At 37.4% G+C, this 23103-nt stretch overlaps 1 protein-coding gene across 1 annotated transcript in view; it reads right to left on the bottom strand.

Moving 5' to 3' along the window:
- Positions 1–23103, bottom strand: part of GLG1 (golgi glycoprotein 1) — a 167601-nt gene that overhangs the window by 63868 nt on the left and 80630 nt on the right. The window contains exons 3-6 of the mRNA XM_071209077.1: positions 17678–17764; positions 12389–12604; positions 3058–3261; positions 2156–2227 (exon numbers count right to left, since the gene is read on the bottom strand). Of these exons, the coding sequence (XP_071065178.1) occupies positions 2156–2227; positions 3058–3261; positions 12389–12604; positions 17678–17764 (579 nt within the window). The remainder of the gene's footprint in view (positions 1–2155; positions 2228–3057; positions 3262–12388; positions 12605–17677; positions 17765–23103) is intronic.

Genomic DNA, 23103 nt, shown 5'->3' with positions numbered 1-23103 from the left:
TCAAATCTGTCATATTTGCTTCATATATTTTAAGTTCATATAAATTTATAATTGATATGTCTTCCTGTTCAATTGACCCCATTATCAGTACGGAGCAACCTTTTTTCTCCCTCATAACAGTTTTCTATTTAAAGTCTTTTTTTTTTTTTAAGATTTAATTTATTTATCTCTCCTTCCCCTGTAGTATGCTCTCTGTGTCTATTCACTGTGTGTTCTTCTGTGTCTGCTTGCATTATCCAGTGGCACTGGGAAACTGCATCTCTTTTTTGTTGCGTCACATTGCTGCATCAGCTCTGTGTGTGTGTGTGTGTGGTGCCACTCCTGGGCGGGCTGTGCTTTTTTCACGCGGGGCGGCTCTCCTTGCAGGGCACACTCCTTGCGCATGGGGCACCCCTCCGCATGGGTGCCTCTGTGTGGCACGCAGCAGCATTGTACATGGGCCAGATTACCACGAGTCAGGAGGCCCTGGGGATCAAACCCTGGACCCTTCATATGGTAGATGGACGCTCTAGCAGTTGAGCCATGTCCGCGTCCCTAAAGTTTATTTTATCTGATATTAGTATAGCTACCCCAGCTCTCTCTTGTTTACTATTTGCATGGAATATATTTTTCCATCCTTTCACTTTCAACATCCTTGTGTCTTTGCATTAAAGTGAGGCTCTTGTAGATAGTATATAGATGGATCAAGCCTTTTCATCCAATCCACCAATCTATGCCAGGACTGTCAAGCTCCGCTAATTTTTCTTCTAAAGATTTTCTCTGTTCCTCACACTGGATAATTTCAATTGCCTTGTCTTCAAGTTCACTGACCCTTTCTTCTCCCTGTTCAAATCTGATGGTGAATCTAATGGGTTTTGCATTTCAATTACTGTACTTTGCAGCTCCTAAATTTCTGGTTGGTTCTTCTCTAAAATTTCCATCTCTTTGTTTCAGACAACATTTTCCTATTTTCCTTTAGTTCTTCATATATGGATTCCTTAGGCTCACTGAATATTAGAACAGTTGGTTTAAAGTTTTTGAATGAGTTTCTTCAGGGATGGTTTCTGGAAAATTCCTTTTCTCCTGTGAATGGATCATACTTTTCTATTTGTGAGTTTTGTAATGCTTTGTTGAGAACTGGACATTCTGAGTATTATGTTGTTATAAACTCTGGAAATGTAGTTCTCCCACTCCTCTGAAACTGCTAGTTTTTCTTTTGTTTTGTTTTTTGTTTTTTGCTGTTGTTGAGGGCTGGAGCCATCAATCTGTGACTGAACTGTTTTTGCTCCCAAAGGAAGAATAAAAAGAAAAACAAAAACAAACAAAAAACATACTGCCTCTTTAAGACTTCTCTGCCACTTTTGCCTGAGGGGTTTGGAATCTGCAGTAGTTGATCAAAATCAGCAATCAGATCACATTCCCTGATTTTGGAAGAATAGGCCCTTCTATCCTATCCTGGCACCAACAAGGTACACCAGGAGCCCAGGTTGCAATCACCATTGCTGCCTGTCATGCAGTTGGGGGAGAGGGGGTAGTAGTCACTGCATGTGGGTGAAATTCACCAATATTTACCACAATTTACCATCCCTTTCATTCATCTCTTCCCTGAATGAGCCACAGTGTTCCAAAATAGTTGGTTAAGACAGTTCCTGCCTTAACTGATAGCTGTTCTGGTGGAGGGATAGATTTCTAGCATTTCCTACCCTGTCATTTTCCCACAATCCTTTCAAAAGTAATTACTTTTGAAATTCATAAAAATGTTTGCATTCATTCAGGGACAGAGAACTAACAGTAATGAGAATGCTTAATGAGATAAGTTGATGAACAATTAAATACCTAATTACCTATGAAGCACTTTGGTTTGGCTAGCCTAAATTTCCTGAGTGTGTAGTATTGGCTTCGGTGTGATTCTGACATAAAATTCTCCAATTTTATTCCCACAACTGACCCTCAATTAGCTTCCCAATGTTTGGATATCACAATTAGAACTTAAGTTTCTTGTTTTAAGTCAAATATCCTTTGGTTCCCTACTAAAAGCCAGGTATTTCACCTCTGGCAAGTATAAATTTTATCAGTCATTTATGTTTTGGAATGAGTTCACAACAATATTACTTGAGAGGTTCTGCAAAAGCTTTTGAGATATGAATAAAATAGTTTGTGTCACAGTAATACTTGCCTTTTCACTCATGGATTCTTCAAATTTGTGGTTAAAAAGACACTTATACACTCTGCCTTCACCAGCTTGTGTCTGTAAGATGGAATATATACATTAGTACTAGTAGTAGCTAAGTTAAGTTATGCTGGGCATTATCTATTATTTGACAGAGTGAACTTACTGTTCTGTTTAATAATCATCATGATGTGTACCTCTGGACAAATGGCTTAATCACTTATAAAATTCAATAGCCTTTGAAAGACAGTGATTGCAGTAAAAATTAAAAAAAAATTTTCCCATGATCATTGGCTATTGTCATGTATTCCTAGATATGCTGTTAATTAGGAAACCAAAAGAAGCATAAGAGTGAGTCTCCCTTTTAATAACTTTATGCCAGTCAGTTAAACTCTTCTAATCAGTGATTCTTCAGTTATCATAAAGCAGCAGACCGATTGGAAATGTATGGAAGCAATTTTCAGCCCTTTGCTGTAAGCATGATGTAAGCCTTCTACGTGTTAGAAAGTTGTTGTACAGAGTCTGCAGATCGTAATCAAGTATTTGGTTTTAAAAGTGACCTACTATTTTCTTCACCTTAACCAGAAACATATGTAAATGTAGCAAAGTTTAAGGCATGGAATGGTGTGAATAGAATTCTATGGTAAAACAGGATTCCTATGGAACAGCTGAAACAGAAATGAACTGAGAGTAGGGGGGAAAAATGGGTGGAAATTAAAGTCAAACATTAGCTAGATGTTAAATTATAAAGGCTGAGAATCTGTTATCATTTTCTGTTATCCTGGGACGAACCCTACCTTCTGTTTCAGTGGATTTTCTACATGTGGCTTATCTTATTTTGGAATATAGTATACAATGATAAAAAAAAAAAGAAAAGGAAAAAAGGAACAGATTCTAAGCCAACTCACATTTTCACAGAAACGCTCCCGATCATCTCGGCAAGCAAAATATAAATGCCTGTCCAAATGAAAGTCATCTGAGGATAGCTCAGCCACTCGGAGAATGGCTTTCTTGCAGAGTTCAGAGACTTGAATCTTGGGATCTCTTTCTTCTGCTTCCTTCACCAAGCCTTTTTCCAAGCATGATACCACCTCACCTTGTGAATGTGCATCCTAAAATAGCAAAGATACTTAATATTTTAAAAACTCTCACCACAAAGGGTTTCAAACATCAATTCATTAAGGAAAAAAAAAAAAAGTTCAAAGAGATTCCAACAATAGCTTACTGATGTTCTACTGGGAAATCAAGTGGGAACCTACCTCATTATGAAGCTAAAGAAATGCCCTCAATAATCTTTACTTAGAATATAGTAACTGGAGGCAACAAATGGTAAAATTGATCCTGTGGAAATTAATATATTTAGTTAGCACTAAAAATAGGAATCTGAATTTTTTAAAGGTTAAAATGTCAGAAAGATTTTCAGAAATGAAATCAGCCCAATGTCTGATCATAGTTCATGTCAATATTGAAAAAATATGGCTGAAATCTCTATCTTTTATTGCTAAAGCACTAGGCATTTCCCAAATAACAGTAATTATGAGTCCAGTTAGCTAATTAAAAAACCACAAAATCCACTAAGAAAAGATGTTAAACAGGTACTCTTTCTCCTTTTTCTACTCTATACTATCCACAAACACCTCAACAAGTACAATCTGTAGTATAATTTTCACTTTGATGTTTTGGATTTATCTTAAAGTGATTTTACAAGATTACCACCACTTATATAAACTGCTTTTGAGAGTTTTCCTAAAACCATCCAATTATCTTTAATTGTACATTGCATCATCCCCATAGCAAGCAAAAGAATTCATTCATCCAAAATATAAGAAACTTCCCCTAAACATTTTCTATTCAAGATTCCTTATCATCTATACTCAGGAGATATACTTCAACAACTTGAGAGATTCTTTCTAAAAATCCCCAGATATACACAAAGGGACTGGGTTTCAAGAAAAACATTCTTCAAATGTAAATTTGGACTTGGATCCAAGGCAGGACCACAGAAGGCTTGCCTATTTGTGCAATCATAAAAAAATTTTTGTTGCTCTGCTTCATATGGTTCATGTATACAATGGAATAGGAAGGAAAGGAGGGAAAGATGGGGGAAGAATGGAGTTCTCTATCTACTGATAGGGAAAGAACTCCACTATATAATTATAAATGAAAAAGGCAAGGGGCAGGATACTATACGTAGTTTGTTACCTTCTCATGATTTGTGAAGGCATGGGAGGAGGCAGAAGACTATACAAATTAAAAAAAACAATGGGGGAAGCAGATTTGGCTTAACTGGTAGAGCGTCTGCCTACTACACGGGAGGTCCAGGGTACAAAACCACGGGCCTCCTGACTCGTGTGGTGAGCTAGCCCACGCGCAGTGCTGATGCACTCAAGGAGTGCCATGCCATGCAGGGGTGTCCCCCACGTAGGGGAGCCCCACACAACAAAGAGTGTGCCACGTAAGGAGAGCCACCCTGTGTGATAAAAGTGCAGCCTGCCCAGGAGTGGCACTGCAAACACAAAGAGCTGACGCAGCAATATGACGCAACAAAGAGAGAAACATATTCCTGTTGCTGCTGACAAGAATACAAGTGGACACAGAAGAAACCAAAGTGAATGGACAGAGAGAGCAGACAACTGGGGGGGGGGATGGCAGAAGGGGAGAGAAATTTAAAAAAACAATGGAACGATATGCAAAAAATAAAAATTATTCCAATGGGCAGGTAGGAATGGGATGAATGATATGGAAGTGGGAATGAAACTTTTCACTATATTCTTTTTAATGTTGATTTGCTTTTTAAACCATGTATATTTTTAACTATTCAAAACTTTAAGTGAAATAAAAATTGTCTGTTGAAATTGTGTGCCTACTCGTACATGAATTGTTGAAATAAGGCTAAGAGAATAAAATAAAACAACAGGCCAAAACAGAAAAAAGGAGCTTGAACTTTATTAAGACGCTAACCTTAATTAGGAACCTCTGGGGTTCAAAGATATTTTACCAGGGAAAGTTTAGATCAGTTGTTTATTAGCATTATCCTGATACTGCCAGCTTTCTAAAAAATATATTACAGTGCATTTGGTTAGTATCACTGTCGATTTTTGCCATTTAATGGGATATATTCCACCAAGAGGCATTTCTGTGGGTTGCTGTAGGACCACCTTCTGTTAGGATCTGTTTTTTATGAGCTGCAAGGTATTTTCAATTCTATGAAAGCTGAATTATTTTCCTTTTGCACCCACTGCAAGTCAAGGCTACACTAAGAGTGTAAGCACAAGTCTACATACAGATAAGGTGAGCAAACAAAAGAAACATTCCCAGTATTAGGTGCTCTTCCTTACCAATGTTCTCCAATTCAGAAAGTTCTGGTAGTCGTTTGTTGAAAATACCCTGGCTAATTTTTGAAACACCTAGCTTCAATCTAAGTATAGTCTGATCTGGTTTAAAAGATTCTACCTATCCTAATATGCCTGTTTTATTTAGGCATTCACTGAGCTATGCATCATAATGGAATGTGTAGGTCCATTTCTGATAGCACAGTGAGGAGTGAGTCTGTACTGAGTAAGCCAAAATACGGTGACTACCAGGCTCTTGCACTAAGATACAAGTTGCAATTTTCCCAGAATATGTCATTTCTCTTGTGTTAGATAACAAAAAACCAGGCATGATTTCAACAGGGTCACTGGAGAAGTGCAGCATTCTGAAGGACAGGAAGACAGGTGTTTGTTCCCTTTAATATATTAAAATGGATTTTTAAAAAATTGGATTAGTTATCACCCACGAAGAACACAGAATTCAGAGACCACTGAGAACAAAATTGGATTAGTTATCACCCACGAAGAACACAGAATTCAGAGACCACTGAGAACAAGACTAAGCACAATAGCTTAGATGAAGGGGAAACGGGCTGGTAATATTGGGAACATGAGAAAGCCAGGTGTATGTATTTAGCCCGGAGGGCGGATTCTGGAGGGATAATTTAGGAAACTGGGAAGAAAGAAAGGAGAAAGAAAGAAAGAAGAGAGGAAAAGCATATGAGAACAGGAGGAGAGGACTGAGAAAGGGAAGAAAGGGGAAAGAGGAAAAGTAAATGAATGGTAAAAAATGAGCTCAGGCTAGGGATCCAAGCCTAAAATTAGACACAATTCATGATTGTAAGGTTTTTACAAGACCTCAGAGAACATGGCAGCACTGAGCTGCATAATGAGAAAAAGAAGCTATCTCTGACTACCTTCCCTTCCCTGTGTCGTTATCCTTTCTTTTTATTCTGATGGCTTTTCTTCAAGTCTCTTCTTTCTCATAGTTTATAAAATGGAAAAGAAGGCCTAGACATTTTAAAAGAATTTCTTGAATGACAAAAAAGCATAAAACGTAAGCAAAAAGCTGTCAAAGAAGAGACAATATCAAAGTAATCCTGAGGTTCAGTGAATTAAAATGACAAAAAATAAAACACAACAAATCATCAACAATGTCATAGGAACTAGATTAAATCACAGCATATTCAAACATAGTTCACTCTGGTAGCCTAATTTGTAAAATAGAGTTCCTTATTCTGGAACATCTTCCTATTTTTATATTAGGGAAAATGGAATATCAGATTAAGTAAGACCTGTACTTTTTAATAACTTTTCTGAAATAGTACTACTCTCGGCTACAAGAGTAGTTTTATCTCATGACCCATGTTATCTCTGATAGGTTGAAGATCATTTCATCTGACCTATTTTCTCTAGATTAAAACATAATGGGATCCGAGGAACCCAGCTCCTTAGCTTCAGACTTCTGGTGTTTGACAAGTTCTCTTTACTCCATATCTAAGAAATCTTGAAGTTGGATCTGAAAGTAAGGAAAATCAGTAGGTCCAATATTGCAAAAACCGTGATTACAGACCAGGCACTCTGCTGGGCTCTACACACCAAGGTTAAAAAGCAGAAACTTTAAAGTTAGACATATCTGGATTTGAATCCTGACTGATATTTGTTAGCTCTATGACTTTGAGCAAGTTAATCTCTTGTGTCTCTTTATCTAGCAAAATGAGGATAATAAATAATACCTACACTTAGTAGTGTTGTAGAGAGAATTAAACAGAATGATTATATAAAGTTTTTATTTAGAATAGTGCTTGGTATATCATATGTACTCTTATTTTTAATAGTAAATAATAAATTTATTATTAGTTATCTTCACTAATAACATAAATAGGCATTATTATAACCAATTTACAGATGAAGAATGGACTATGTGAATCAACTTGCTGAGATTCAGTGAAAAGGGGATAATCATTAAAATAGCAAATCAAAGCAGCTGAAAATAGAGTCCTACCATATATATAAAAATATATAAATAAAATCTTGCTATAGTAAAATACCAAGTCTATGAAAGTCATCTGTATATAATTAAAGATTCTCTAAAATCAGGATGGGGAAGCATTTACTTAAGGCAAAATATCAATTCAATAAAAGAACACATAATAGTTTTTTAAAAAATAATAGCATTTGTTCTATAGCACATTAATTTCCAAATATCTCCATGAAAATTTTTATGTTCTTTCCTAACATAGCTGTAAAGAGCAGATAAGAGCTGGGATGCCTACTGTGCAGATGAATAAACAGACCTGCACCTCCAAAGTAACTCATCCAAATTGCAGAATAAAATGTACCTAGTTAATGCCTGTCATTTATTTTCCTAGACCTGGGTTCTTTGGGAGTCTATGAAATGCTTACAATTTTTATGTGGGTTTTAAATATTTTTCTGAGTAGGGGTTCACATTTTTCATTAAGTTTTCAAAAAGGTTCCTAACCCCTAAAACATTAAGTAGTAGGGAAGTGGATGTGGCTCAACTGATAGCGCATCTGCCTACCACACAGGAGGCCCAGGGTTCAATACCCAGGGCCCCCTGGCCCATGTGGTGAGTTGGCCCACGCGCAGTGCTACCACATGCAAGGATTGCCTTGTCATGCAGAGGTGTCCCATGTGCAAGGAGTGTGCTCCACAAGGAGAGCTATCCCAGGTGAAAAAAAAGTGCAGCCTGCCGAGGAGTGGTGCTTCACACACGGAGAGCTGATAAAGCAAGATTACGCAACAAAAAGAGACAGATTCTTGGTGCCTCCTGACAAGAACGCAAGTGGGAAGCAGACTTAGCCCAATGGATAGGGTGTCCGCCTACAACATGGGAGGTTCGCAGTTCAAACCCTGGGCCTCCCTGACCCATGTGGAGCTGGCCCACACACAGTGCCGATGCGCACAAGGAGTCCCATGCCATGCAGGGGTGTCCCCCGCCTAGGGAGCCCCACGCGCAAGGAGTGCGCCCCATAAGGAGAGCCGCCCAGCGTGAAAGAAAGTGTAGCCTGCCCAAGAACAGCACCGCACACATGGAAAGCTGACACGACAAGATGACGTAACAAAAAGAAACACAGATCGCGGTGCCGCTGATAAGGATAGAAGTGGTCACAGAAGAACACAGTGAATGGACACAGAGAGCAGACAATAAGCGGGGGGGGGGATAAATAAATAAATCTTAAAAAAAAAAAGAGAATGCAAGTGGGCACAGAAGAACATACAGCAAATGGACACAGAGAGCAGAAAACAGTGGGGGGGAAGGAAATAAATAAATATATATTTAAAAAAAGATTAAGAAGTACACTATACTACCATATTCTCATTTCTTCCTAGTCTCCATTTATTGTACCTTGACTTTTCTCACTAGCTAAATGATTCTATTCAATATTTAGAAACCAAAAAGTTTTTTTTTGAAGAGCAATTCTGGAACACAAGGTTTTTAGAGACAAGTGACAAAAGCGTAAGGACTCAGAAAAAAGTAGAAAAAATACCCCAGAAATCTGGAGTAAGGATTTTTTTCCTTCCTAATTTACAAGTGATGGTCAAGTTTTTCTGACTTTGACCCAGTTATGCAAGGTCATTTCCATTTCTGTTCCCCCAAATAATTCTTAGGATAACAAAGATTTGGAGAGAAATGTATCAGTTACTTTCTATTTCCTAAACAAAAAAAGACTATTATAAATGATTTTATTTTATAAAACAATGCCCAATAACAAATTTTGTAGCCCATAATAACTTACTTAGATGATTATTACCAATTAGTTCTTCATTGCTTAAATGAAAGTTATAAAATCAGACATTTGCCTATAAGAATTAAAGAGAAGACGAATTTTTTGAACAGAGATCTGATAGATTGTAGATCATACTTTGAGAAGCACTGTTCTAAAGCACAAGAAAGAAGCTGAAAATAATAGCATGTTGACTCTTGATTTAGATTCAGTCTTTAAACCCGGCATTAAATAATAAAGAAATGATTTCATGTAATACGTCTGTTAATTGTTTCCCTGTATATTTAGGGTTTTTAATTGTTTAAACAAGCTACTGGTAAGATTAAATATTTAAGACTATTATATATCTTAATGGTTCTATTTGCTTCATATTAGATTTAAGGAAGCATCATGGCTTGAGAATTCCCTAAGGAAAATAAGATTTTATTTTAATTATAGGACTTGTACTGTCACACATTGATGTTAGGTCACAATATCACTTCCATTTGTAACTTGCAAATAGATAATTTTTACAAATAAAGATATTTTAGGAATTCTTTTTTTTTTTTTTTTTTGCTTTTCATGCTTCTTTTTTTTTTTTTTTTAATAATTTTTTTATTTTTTATTGACTTTGTAATAATATTACATTAAAAATATATATGTGAGGTCCCATTCAACCCCACCCCCCCAGCCCCCCTCTCCCCCCCCCCCAACAACACTCGTTCCCATCATCATGACACATCCATTGGATTTGGTAAGTACATCTTTGGGCACCTCTGCACCTCATATACATTGGTTCACATCATGGCCCATACTCTCCTCTATTCCATCATGTAGGCCCTGTGAGGATTTACAATGTCCGGTGATTACCTCTGAAGCACCATCCAGGGCAGAGGAATTCTTCTCAGTTCCCCAGAGTCCCTGAGCTTTTCAGTTCAGTCCATACAAATATTTTACAACCACGACTGTATAGTTAATTACTAAAAATAAATGAAATTTATTTTACATTCTAATTTCTCTTCAATGATGTAAGTCAGTCACACTTTTACTTTGGGAGATCTGCCCTTTCATTTTAAACATACTGATTTTGAAAAATCTAAAGGTTTTTTTCAGTTTATCTTCTGTATTCTAAAAATTAGTTTTAGGGAAGTGGATGAGGCTTAAGCGATTGGGCTCCCGCCTACCACATAGGAGGTCCATGGTTCGGTTCCCCATGCCCCCTAAAGACAGTGAACTGGCGTGACAGGCAGGCATTCCAAGCTGACACCAGAAGATGATGAAACAATAGATAGAAGAATAAGAAAAAAAACAATGAGAGACACAACAAAGCAGGGAACAGAGGTGTCTTAAGCAATAAGGTGCCTCCCTCCCACACTGGAGGTCCCAGCTTCAGTTCCTGGTGCCTCCTAAAGAAACAAAAAAGATGATGAACAGACACAGCAAGTGTACAACGAGGGAGTGGGGAGAAATAAACAAAATAAATCTTTTTTAAAAATTATAGTTTTAAAATCATGACATTTATATGTTCATATAGAGACAGGGTAAAAACAGATTAACCACGTCCCCTATGCTCTGACTTTTGGAGGTCAGTTCAGTTAGTAATGCAAGAGTTTTCAAGCTTCATTAGCAGCAAATTTGAAAGTGATGAATCCATCCACTTCTGTGGTCAAAAGCCAACTCATTAATTTTCAGGATAATTTTTGTATCTAACTAACTGACTTTAGAGAGGCCAATTATAGTTAGAAACAGTAAAGACAAACTGAGGACATAGTCTCCCTCATTTTAAAACTAAGCTATAGCCTCAGAGTGGACTGAAAGGGAAGGAACATGTTTTTTTCAGAAGGGCAGGCATGAGTCCATCTCAGTGTCCAAAAAGTACAAGAAAGCCTTTGGTGCTAGGATGAGGATCTGATATAAATAGAAATTTCACCTAACCAGTAGGTATAGCAAAAGATGAAAATGAAAAAAATCTGCCTTTTGAAAGAATATAGGACCAATTTTTTGTTATTTTAACAAAGTGGAAAAAAATGATCTTCACATCTCCCTTGTCTTTAGGCTCCAGCAATAATACTTACTGCAATCATTTTAGTCACTACAGACATAGTGACTTGTAAATATAGTACCAACACCCTAAAGTCAGAAGAGCATCTTGATTTATCAGTGAGACAAGTGATTTTGTGCCATCTACTGAGTCTGTTGGGAAGGAAAACTCTGCTTTCTTTATTAAAACTGGCCTTTCTTTAGATACCTGAAGTTTTATCAAGCTCACAGAATTCTCAAAACAGCCCTATGCTGATACGAAAGGAACCAGGATTCAATTCCTCATGCGAACTGGTGTGCTCGGCTCCAGGGTCTGAATACCACACACTATTTGCCGGTGATGGAAGCCCACAAATCATGCTGCAATTAACAGTGGGCAAAGAGACAAATGGATTTTATTTCATCCCATATTTCCTAAATAGCAGATTGATGCACAGCAGCACTTAATAGTTGATAGCAATAATCTCCAACTATCTCTCCCACCGGCATCCATTACATTTTGAGAGTTTCTTTAATTTGTACTGAGCTAATGTTCAGAATAAAGCATGCAAAACCTCCTTTGTGAACTTCTGGACACCAGTCTTGTAAGTCCAAAAATAAGATCAGGTATGACTTTCTTTGGTAACCGCCTTTACTAAATTAGTTCTTCTGAGAAAATAATATAATATTTATATAGCATCTTTCTTCTGACAAGCTGAAGGTACCTTCACATATCTTATGATTTTCTAATACTTAATAACCTCCTTTTACAGACAAAAAATTGATGTGAATGCTAAGTAATTTTCTACGTAATAGTAAGGTATAAGCAGAGAAAAGGTTTAAGAATTCAGGTCTCTCCTCGAATAATTACTACATGAAATGCTTTGCCAGAAAAACAATACAGGTAACCAACAGCTAGTCTAATGTTTTCAAGATAATACCCCCCTTAGTAGATATTAATTCCTCTATGTCCCCACACAGTACTGAAACATTTTGTCACAAACATATGAAATACATTTACATGTCAATTAGTCTTAGATTTAGGACTATTTGGGTAACATTTCTTTAATTTCAACTTTAAGGTCACCTCCAGTCCTAAATTTTTCCCATATCAGTTATACAAAATGTTTCCTTCATCAAGTTTGTAAGACTGCTTTGATGAAGTCAATGTAGTAGATACCTTTTCTCCAAGTCGAATACTGCCACATTTCAGAATGTTGATGTCATTTTTGCAGTCATCCATAAAGCCACAGATTAGACGGTAATCACTGAAAATGATGGCTGTCATCTTAGTAATGTACTGGTGACACTGATACTCGGTGATGTTGCCTCGGTGATCCACCAAGCAGGAAACTAAGTAACCTTTTCCAACTGGTTCATCAGCACATTCTTTAATCTGCTCAAAAGAAAGTGGGTGTCTTACACAAGCATTCCATGCTCATATCAAACAACTTTACGAAAGCTAAGAGGTCTGATAGTTTCCTGTTGGTTTTCCATCTTTCCTACTTGTAAGAAAAAGTGGTGAACATTTAGAAATACATTTATTTTGGGGAGCAGATGTAGCTCAAGTGGCTGAGCACCTGCTTCCCATGTATGAGGTCCCAGGTTTGATTGCTGGTACCTCCTAAAACAAACAAACAAAAAAAACAACTCTCATTGGGGAGCAGATGTAGCTCAGTGGTTGAGTGCCTGCTTCCCATGTATGAGGTTCTGGGTTCAATGCCTGGAACATCTTAAAAAAAAGAAAAATAAAATACATTTATGTTAAAGAAAAATAGTATGCCATATGTACTCATATTGTTGTACCCTCAAGGAAATACCTGATATGTTTTAAAAGAAAATACATACATATCCAAATGCTTAGGTAGGACTCATTTCTAAATGAAGTAAGAAGAGCTTTAATATCTACAACTTAGGATGTTCCCATTGAGGAGTCCCTTTAATAAAGCAAAGAATGAAGTAGACAGAGAGGAGAAGACTCTCGGGAAAACAGAACAGAACTGAAGTTTAGGTACATATCCCAACACAAGCCACACAGCAAATCTGGACAAGAGGGGAAGAGGGAAAGCATTCTATTACTTCTTGACATGATATTAATGTGTTCTGAATTAACTCTGGATTTGGACACATGTGTTTTTGAGCTTACTAGAATCCAAGTTTAACCACTGTGGTCTGGAACAGAAATACACTTAAAATGATGTTCAGTATAGTCTGGCAAGAAGTTTGGGAAGAGAATGGCCATTAAAAACCTAATTTTGTGATTTAGACACATGATCTAATGATCAAGCATAGAGTGATTCCACATGGTCAGTACTGCATCCCAAACCACAAATGCTAATTAAGCAAACTAGAAAAAAAATCTGCTGAACTTCAGGCATAAATACGTGAAATCTATCTACAGGGTTATAAATGTGAATTATAAAACAGAGAATGTTGTTTGGAAACAGCTTACTGAACTAAGGGAAATTAAAAACACAAAAATGGCACTTTTCACAAAAAGAATGCGCTAAATGTAAATGTCTATTCTGAATATAAATGAGGAGGAAATTGTTTATTTTACTGTATTTTTCTATCTGGTTGTGCCATCGTCTTTTCGGTGAGTTGCTTTGCCGCATGGGGGCCTGCACCTTCCTGTGCCAAGTAGGGACCTGTGCCTCTCTGTGCTGGGCAAGTCCGAGACAACTTTTTTCTCTTTTTTTTTTTAACCAGGAGGTCCCAGGGATCAAACCTGGGTCCTCCGTATGGTAAACAGGAGCTCAACTGTTTGAGCCACAATTGCTTCCCTTATTTTATTTTTTGAAACCAATACTCATTTCCTTACTACACCACCTATCTTAAATGTGTACACAAATACAATCTGCTTTACCAAAACATGCTGAGTGAAAAGTGTATGCACATACTACTTATTCTAGAGACAAATACATCTCTTTTCATGTTTACTTTAGTATCAAATCTAGAACAGGCCAAAAACTCAGTTCAAGACAGAAAATCGTGTTCAAGTTTTAAAGACAAAAACTTGGGAATTTAAGTGGCTTCAGAGGCAGCAGATATCTTCAACAGTCAAGATGACAGTTTAACACTGGACACTTTTTTGGTAATGCCTAAAAAGAGGGCCATGTATTTCCAGGAAAAGGTGTGTTTGTTTGTTTAGCAAAAGATGTAAGTTTAGAAGTGAAAAAACAAATAGATTCCTGAAAATCTCAGCATTTGAAACTCAATCAAAGAAAAAACCCAGATAAAAAAATAGGACTGGTGGAAGACATTTAGATTTTAAAACTTAATGAAGAGTGAGGCCTTTATACTGGTCCTATTATTGGGCAATCAACAGTTTAATAATCTGAAGAAAAACCAGGAGCGCATTTTGAAGTGGAGCCCCCAGTAACAAATGAAATATGTATAATAAGCTTCAATTACTTGAGATTTTACTGAAATACTGAGTTATAGTACCTATTTGTATTTTAGTTCACCACTAATTATAATAAGGTGTAGTATTTGAATTAGAAGTTTATGCTTTACTTTAGTCATTCTGCTGGAGAGCATTTTTCCTTCTACTTCACTAAACTTCTAAGATTAAAAGCAAAACAGCATTAAATTATCAACATATTAAAGAATGGTAGTAAACTTGGAGGTGGCTGGTGAGCATATTCATAAGGTGCCATTAGAAAAATGTCACAGACATTTGGACATGAGACTGGAGGAAAGCAGGCAGTATTTGGCTCAATTATGGAGAGTAAATATGAATATGGGTTTGTAGTATGTACATATACTTATGATGTTGCTGTTCTTCTTGAAAGTAGGACTCCCAAATTACTAAATTACCATATTACTAAAGATGAGTAAGATGTAGAATAAAATGTTTCTTTGTAACTATCTTTCTAGTATTAATTTTCCTGACTCCAGAATAATTTTCGTATAACCTCCCACTAGGGAGGAATAAGCCCCTATTACTAGATTCTTTTCCAAAACCAGAACACCCCAAAAGGTCACAATGGGGCCATCGTTACACATATATTAATAAAAAGCCAGCCCAATGCCAAGAGCAAAATTATTCTGATGAATATGCATATACTCTGAGCTAAATTTTCACATGGCAAACTAGCAGGTACTTAACAGTGGGAAAAATGAGGGAAAACAAACACATGTATAAAAACACATGACTCCAAAAGAAACTACATATCATTGGACAGTTCCATAATATAGTGGGAGTACACAAATGGTTAAAATTCAAGCCTGAGAATACTTTCTTTATTGGTATTTCTTTTTGTTGTTAAGCCTTTGCTCTTGATTTAAAAAAAAAAAAATTTCTGTGGAAACATATGTAAAATAAAAATTTCTCATTTTAACCACTTTCAAGTATACAGTTCAGTGGAGTTAATTATATTCACAATGTTGTGCTCTCATATCACCATTAATTATCAAAACTTTCCATCAACTTGAACAGTAACTCTGTATCTATTAAGCATTACGGTTATACTCATTTAGCAATAACTTCTCATTCCCAATTTCCCCCATCCCTACCCCTGGAACCACTATTCACTTTCAATCTCTATGAATTTCCTTATTCTAAGTATTTCATATAACAGAAATCATACAATATTTGTCCTCCTGTATCTGGCTCATTTCGCTCAATATGATGTCTTCAAGGTTCATCCATGTTGTAGCAAGTACCAACACGACTCTTCTTTTTATGGCTAAATAATATTCCTCCACTGAATGGATATATCACATTTTGTTTATGCATTCATCTGCTGTGGACACTGGAGTTGCTTCTACCTTTTGGATATTGTAAATAATGCTACTATGAATAGTGTACAGGTATCTGCTCAAATCAGTTCTTTTGGGTATACATCCACAAGTATACACGGTAATTTTTTTTTAAGATTTTCCCCCTACCCCTCCCCTGCCCTGCTGTTTTTTGTTTTCTGTGTCCATTTGTTGTGTGATCTTCTGTTATGTATTTCTCTTTTTGTCTTCTCTTCTCATTTTTTCTCCTCTAGGATTCACAGGTATTCGATCCTGGGGATGTATGATGTGAAGAGAGGTTCCCTGTCAGCTGCACCACCTCAGTTCCTGGTTTCTGCTGCTCTTCACCTTGACTCTCCCCTTGTCTCTCTTTTGTTGCATCATCATCTTCCAGCATGACTCACTTGCTCAGGCACTGGCTCACTGTGCGGGCCCTTGGCTCGCTGCACAGGCAAGCTTTTTCTTCTCTTTTTCACCAGGAGGCCACAGGGATTGAACCCAGATCCACCCATAGGGTAAGCAGAAGCCCTATCACTTGAGCCACATCCGCTTCCCATATACATGGCAATTTTATACTTAACTTTCTGAAGAACCACCAAACTGTTTCCTTAATATTTTATTCCTTAATATTTTAAGGTTAGAGCTTTAGTTACATAGCTAGCTAAGAGACCTGAGATACAAAATATTAAAGCTAGGACCTGAAGGTAAATCTTTCAAGGATACACTATTCTACTCTGAAGTCCCAAGGTAAATATGAAGGAAGAATCATTATTTTAAAGGAATAAAACGTATCTGATCCACTGTTAAAAGAATTGAGGAAAAATACAGGTTCTATTGTAGAATGACAATGACATAAGGAAGAGGTACAAGCTGAGGGCTATCTGTGTAGGGCAGGGTCTTCATTAAGGGCTCTGGAGAAAGAAGTCCTGATTTAAGTCAAGTTATCATAGGCTCACCTTTGTGGACAAGTTAATATATTGCAAGAAGTATAATTATTTACTTTAGGGTGGAAAAATAAACTGTTTTCTCTGTGATTCTCACACTTCAATATGCAGAAATTTTTGGCTTTCTGGAATTTCTATTAGAGATTCTAAATAAAAAAAATAAATTACAAATCTGAATAATATTTGTTGTTTACACTTAACCAAAATAAATAATTCATATTTTCACCTACCAGCATTTGTTTAATGCTGTGTATATATATATATATATACACACACACATTTTCATTAATTACTATTTTCTTTATACTCACCCATTTGCAACAAGATACACAATCATACCCTTAACATTTTAATGCTAAGGCCCATCACTTGAGGCACATGTGTCTCTAATTCAATCGATCCAACTACATAGCCAGAAAACTTAAGAATGTTAAAGTCTTCCTAGGGAATACCATTTTGATATGCCTCAGGCATAAGCAGATTGTACTATTTTTGACAATAGTACTGATGATATAAGCAGTGGTGGTCTCTGTCTGAGGACCAATAGAGCCTGATTTCCAACTTGTCTAAATCAAAAGCAACCTACTCTACATGTACGTCAACATTAAAACCAAACAAAAAAGCCTCTTTAATTATATCCCCTTTCCCATCTCAACCAATACAAATGAGAATTCCAAGAAAAGTGAAGTCACAGAGTCATTCTCTCTGTGACTGCTCAGGTCAACAGATGTAATTTTCTCTTCTAAGTCATTAAATACCCACAAAATTCTTTTACAACCTACCTCTGATATGGTAGATTTGCAAACCTCTCTGGCCACAGATTCAAATTTGGGATCTGTAGTTAGGTTCAGCTTGTAATTCCACAACAACTAGGTAAAAGAGAAAAACAAACACCACCAGTTAGAATGACATGAAATTCAAAATCAATGGTTACTATAAATGAGAAAAGTTCATTGTACAGAGCCAGATAAAACACATTCACACTTCAGTTAATAAATAGAAACATAAAAAGCCATCACATTCAGAGATTATGGAAAAAAACATGTAGACAAAATAAAAGCACTACCATTTAGACTTTTTTCTTTTTTCCAAAGGGCAATTTGTTTCAAAGTCACTAAAAAGTCAAGAAGTTTCCAAAAGTCTGGTGTTTCAGAACACTTTCATCACCCCCAAAAGAAAGCCCATAGTCATATCACTGCCCATTCCTCTTCCGCCACTATCTGGCAACCATTAATCTGCTTTGTTTTCTTTTTGAAAGATTTATTTTATTTATTCCACCCCCACCCCTCACTGTTTGCAGTTGTGGTCTGTTCTCTATGTCCATTTGCTGTGTGCTCTCTATGTCTGTTCATCTTCTCTTGAACCCCCTGCTTTGTTGTGTCTCTTACTGTCTTTCCTTTTTGGTCTCCTCCTCGCATCATCTTGTTGCGTCAGCTCACCGCTCATTCCCATCATGCCAGATCACTGCCTCGCTCATCTTCTGCAGGTGGCACTGGGAACCAAACGCAGGACTTCCCATGAGGTAGGCAGAAGCTCAATTGCTTGAGCCACACCCATTTCCTCTTTTCTTTTTAATTCGACTTATTAATGCATTTTTACTTTTTTTCAGGACTATAAGTAAGAAGGGAACTTGACATAGGTTGCCTACAATACATTTTCCCCTAGAAAACAGACTAACCTATGTTACACTTGATTATTGAGGGCTGATTATATAGCTGCCTTACTTGTACCATATTTGATAGTGTTCTTTTCTCTGAGTGGTTACAATGAACTACGGGGGGAAAATGCAACTTGACAATACATGCTATTGGTTAGCATAAGGTATTTTAGCTTCAGTTTCTTTAAATTTAAGACGTTCATCCATGAATGCATCTGTGGCAGTTTGAGATTATTTATGAATCCCCAAAAAGTGAAGGATTGTTTGTAAACTGCTCTGTTCCTCTGGACGTGATATCCTTTGACTGAATTAAATTGAAAGGTTTTAAGTTTACTTGATTAAATCAATTTAGGGCCTTTGATGCAACCACCATCAGTAAGGCATGACTCAGATTGTGTCTCTGTCCCCTTGGTGGGCTAATTTAAAAGAACACTCACTCAGGGGAATGAATGTGGCTCAAACAGTTGAGTGAGTGCCTCCCACATGGGAGGTTCCCAGTGCCTCCTGAAAAAACAAAAACAAAACACCAAGCAAAACAAACGATAAAACCAACTCAAGGAAACTGATGTGGCTCAGTGGCTGAGGGCTGGCTTCCCACATACAAGATCCAGGGTTCAATCCCTGGCCTCTGGTACATTTAAAAAAAAAAAAAAGAGGACACACACTCAAGATGACATGCAGTAAGAATGAGAGTTCCACAGATGCCACAGGAAGAGAGAGAGGTCCATAGACATGGAAAAGGAGAGAACTCTGATCCTGCAGCCCCAGGAAGAGAGATGAAACTCTCCTGATAGTTTCCAGATGAGAAGGCCCAGAAAGAAACAAGGCCTAACAGCTGAGAGAAGGGAAGGATGAACCCTCAGAGATCAGCAACCATCTCACTTCAACACAAAGCAATTGACTTTGGTAAGAAAAGCAACCTTGAGTTGGACTCTTTAAGGTCTTGTTAACTGTTATGTTTTTATACCAAATATATACCCTTTATAAAAGTCAACAGATTTCTGGTACTTTGCATCAGCACCCCTTTTGGCTGACTAATACATCATCTATCCACCCATCTCACTCACTCTCCCAAACATGTACTTAGCGGCTACAATAATCTGGATATCTTGCTAGGTGACCGGGAATAGAGAGGGGGAAAAAAAAGTCACTGTCTCAGCATTCAAGAAGGACAACTATAGGAAAAAGAAGGAAGAATTAGACTGGGGGGGGAATATATATACATATATGCGCGCGCACACACACACACACTCTAGTAAATGTAATATACAGTGTGATGAGTGTGGTAATGAGAACTTTAGCCTTTTTGGATTAAAGCCCACCCTGATTCAATTTGGCCTTATGGAAATAGGACCTTCAAGAGTCTAGAATACGTCTTTGTGGGGTCTTGATTCAGTCTACTACAGTGGGTTTAATTCTGAACTCTCAATTCTATTCCATTAGCCTATATATATCTGCCCTTATACCAATTCCACACTATTTTGATAACTGTAGCTTTGTAGTAAAATTTGGAATCATGAAATGTGTGTTCTCCAATTTTGTTGTCCCCCATCCCAAAACAGTTTTGGCTATTTGGAGTTAGTCTTTTGCATTTCCATATGTGTTTTTTTTTTTTTTTTTCTTGAGGCACTGGAGGTCAGAGATTGAACCCAGATCCTTGTATATGAGAGGTTGGTGCTTAATCACTGAGCCACCTTAGCTTCCCTGAGTTGGCTTTTTCATTTGTGTGCTTGTTGTTTGCTTCTGTTAATTTTTTTTAGGCAACAAGAATCAAACCCAGAAACTTCCACGTGGGAGACAGGAGTGCAAACACTTGAGCAGCATCCACTCCCTCCGAAATATTTTTTTTAAAGGTTTGTTTATTTTTTAAAAATTTCTTCCCCCCTTGTTGTTTGTGCTCACTGTCTGCTCTCTGTTCATCTTCTTTTTAGGAGGCACCAGGAACCAAACCTAGGAACTCCCATGTGGGAGGGAGGCACACAATCATTTGTGTCACCTCTACTCCCCCTCCATATGATTTGAACATGATGAATAAAGTTTCTATTTCTGTAAATAGGCTGCTGGATTTTTATCTCATATTACTTTTTTTTTAAACTTTATTTTGTATATTTAACTGAAAATATAAACAATTAAAAACTAAAAGAGGAAAGTGGATGTGGCTCAACCAACTGGGCTACTGTCTACTACACGGAAGGCCCTGGGTTTGCATCCCAGGGCCTCCTCATGAAGGCAAGCTGGCCCATGCCCACGGAGAGCTGACAGCCTGCACCCACAAAGACATGACAGCCCGCGCCTGTGGAGAGCCACTGCAGCAAGATGACGCAACAAGGGGAGACAAGTAGACACAGAGGTATGTTCAGCGAATGGACACAGAAAGCAAGCAGTAGGCAAGCAGCAAGGGCAGGGGGATAAATAAAAATAAATAAATCTTTAAAAAAAACTAAAAAGAAAATACAGTTGAATAAAACATCCATTTCTCAATTAAATATACTGGATACACAAAAATTTTTTTTGAATCATACAATATGTACACAATGTACTTGGTTCATAGTAACGCAATTATACAGTATTTGTTCTTTCGTGTCTGGCTTGCTTCATTCAACATAATGTCCTCCAGGTTCATCCATGTTGTCATATGCTTTACTTCATTTTCTCTTTTTTCTTTTTTCTTTTTAAAGATTTATTTATTTATTTAATTCCCCCTCCCCTCCCCCGGCTGTCGGTTCTCTGTGTCTATTTGCTGCGTCTCGTTTCTTTGTCCGCTTCTGTTGTCTTCAGTGGCACGGGAAGTGTGGGCGGCGCCATTCCTGGGCAGGCTGCACTTTCTTTTGCGCTGGGCGGCTCTCCTTACGGGCGCACTCCTTGCACGTGGGGCTCCCCTATGCGGGGGCACCCCTGCGTGTCACGGCACTCCTTGCGCGCATCAGCACTGCGTATGGCCAGCTCCACACGGGTCAAGGAGGCCCAGGGTTTGAACCGCGGACCTCCTATGTGGTAGACGGAAGCCCTAACCACTGGGCCAAGTCCATTTCCCCATTTTTTCTTACAGCTGCATAACATTCCATCGTATGAAAACACCAGTTTGAATATCCATTCATCAGCTGATGGACACCTGGGTTGTTTCCAAATTTTGGAAATTGTGAATAATGCCACTATGAACATTGGTATGCAGATGTCTGTTCATGTCATTTCTATCAGTTCTTCTGCATATATACCCAGTAGTGATACTGCATCGCCACGTGGCAAGTCTACATTCAGCTTCTTTAGGAACTGCCAAACAGTCCTCTACAGTGGCTGTACCATTCTGCATTCCCACCAACAGTGAATAAGTTTTCCTATCTCTCCACATCCTCTCTAACACTTGCAGTTCTCTTTCTAATAGTGGCCATTCTGATAGGTGTGAAATGATATGTATTGATTTGTATTTCCCTAATCATTAGTGACGTTGAGGATTTCTTCATGTGTTTTTTTGCCATTTGTATTTCTTCTCTGGACAAATGTCTATTCAAGAAGTCTTTCACCCATTTTTTAACTAGGTCGTTTCTCTCTTTATTGTTGGGTTGTAACTTCTCTTTATATATTCTGGATATTAAACCCTTATTGGATATGTGATTTCCAAATATTTTCTCCCACTGAGTTAGCTGCCCTTTAACCCTTTTGACAAAGTCCTGTGAGGTGCAAAAGTGTTTAATTTTGAAGAGATCTCATTTCTATATTGGCTGCACATGCTTTGAGTGTAGGTCCAAGAAACCACCAACTACTATAAGGCCTTGAAGATATTTCCCTACATTTTCTTCTAGCAGTTTTATGGTCCTGGCTTTTATATTTAGGTCTTTGATCCATTCTGAGTCGATTCTTGTAAAGGGAGTGAGATAAGGGTCCTCTTTCATTCTTTTGGTTATAGATATCCAGTTGTCGCAGCAACATTTGTTGAAAAGACTATTTTGTCTCATTAGTATTAACTTGGTAGGTTTGTCAAAAGCCAGTTGAGTGTATAGATGAGGGTTTATTTCTGGATTCTCAATTCTATTCCACTGATCTTTATGCCAGTACCATGGTGTTTTGACCACTGTAGATTTGTAATATGTTTCAAAGTCAGGCAGTGAAATTCCTCCCATGTCGCTCTTATTTTTTAGAATGCTTTTGGCAATTTGGATGTACTTTCCCTTCCAAATGAATTTGGTAATTGCCTTTTCTAATTCTGTAAAGTATTTTCTAATTCTTTAAAGTATTTTGATTGGTATTGGTTTGAATTTATAAGTCAGTTTGGGTAAGATTGACATCTTCACGATATCGATTCCATGAACACGGAATGTCTTTCCTTTTGTTTAGGTCTTTTTAATTTCTTGTAGCATTGTTTTATGGTTTTCTGCATATAGGTCCTGTACTTCTTTGCTTAAATTAATTCCTAGGTATTTGAGTCTTTTTGTTGCTACTGTAAATGGAATTTTTCTTCTAATTTCCTTCTTAGATGGTTCAGTACCAGTATACAAAAACATTACTGATTTTGCATGTTGATCTTATATCCTGCCACTTTGCTGAACTCATTTA

The sequence above is a fragment of the Dasypus novemcinctus genome, chromosome 18, assembly GCF_030445035.2.
Source record: "Dasypus novemcinctus isolate mDasNov1 chromosome 18, mDasNov1.1.hap2, whole genome shotgun sequence".
NCBI classification, from domain to species: domain Eukaryota; kingdom Metazoa; phylum Chordata; class Mammalia; order Cingulata; family Dasypodidae; genus Dasypus; species Dasypus novemcinctus.
Note: the sequence above shows the minus strand (reverse complement) of the source record. Positions and strands in the feature narration are given on the sequence as shown.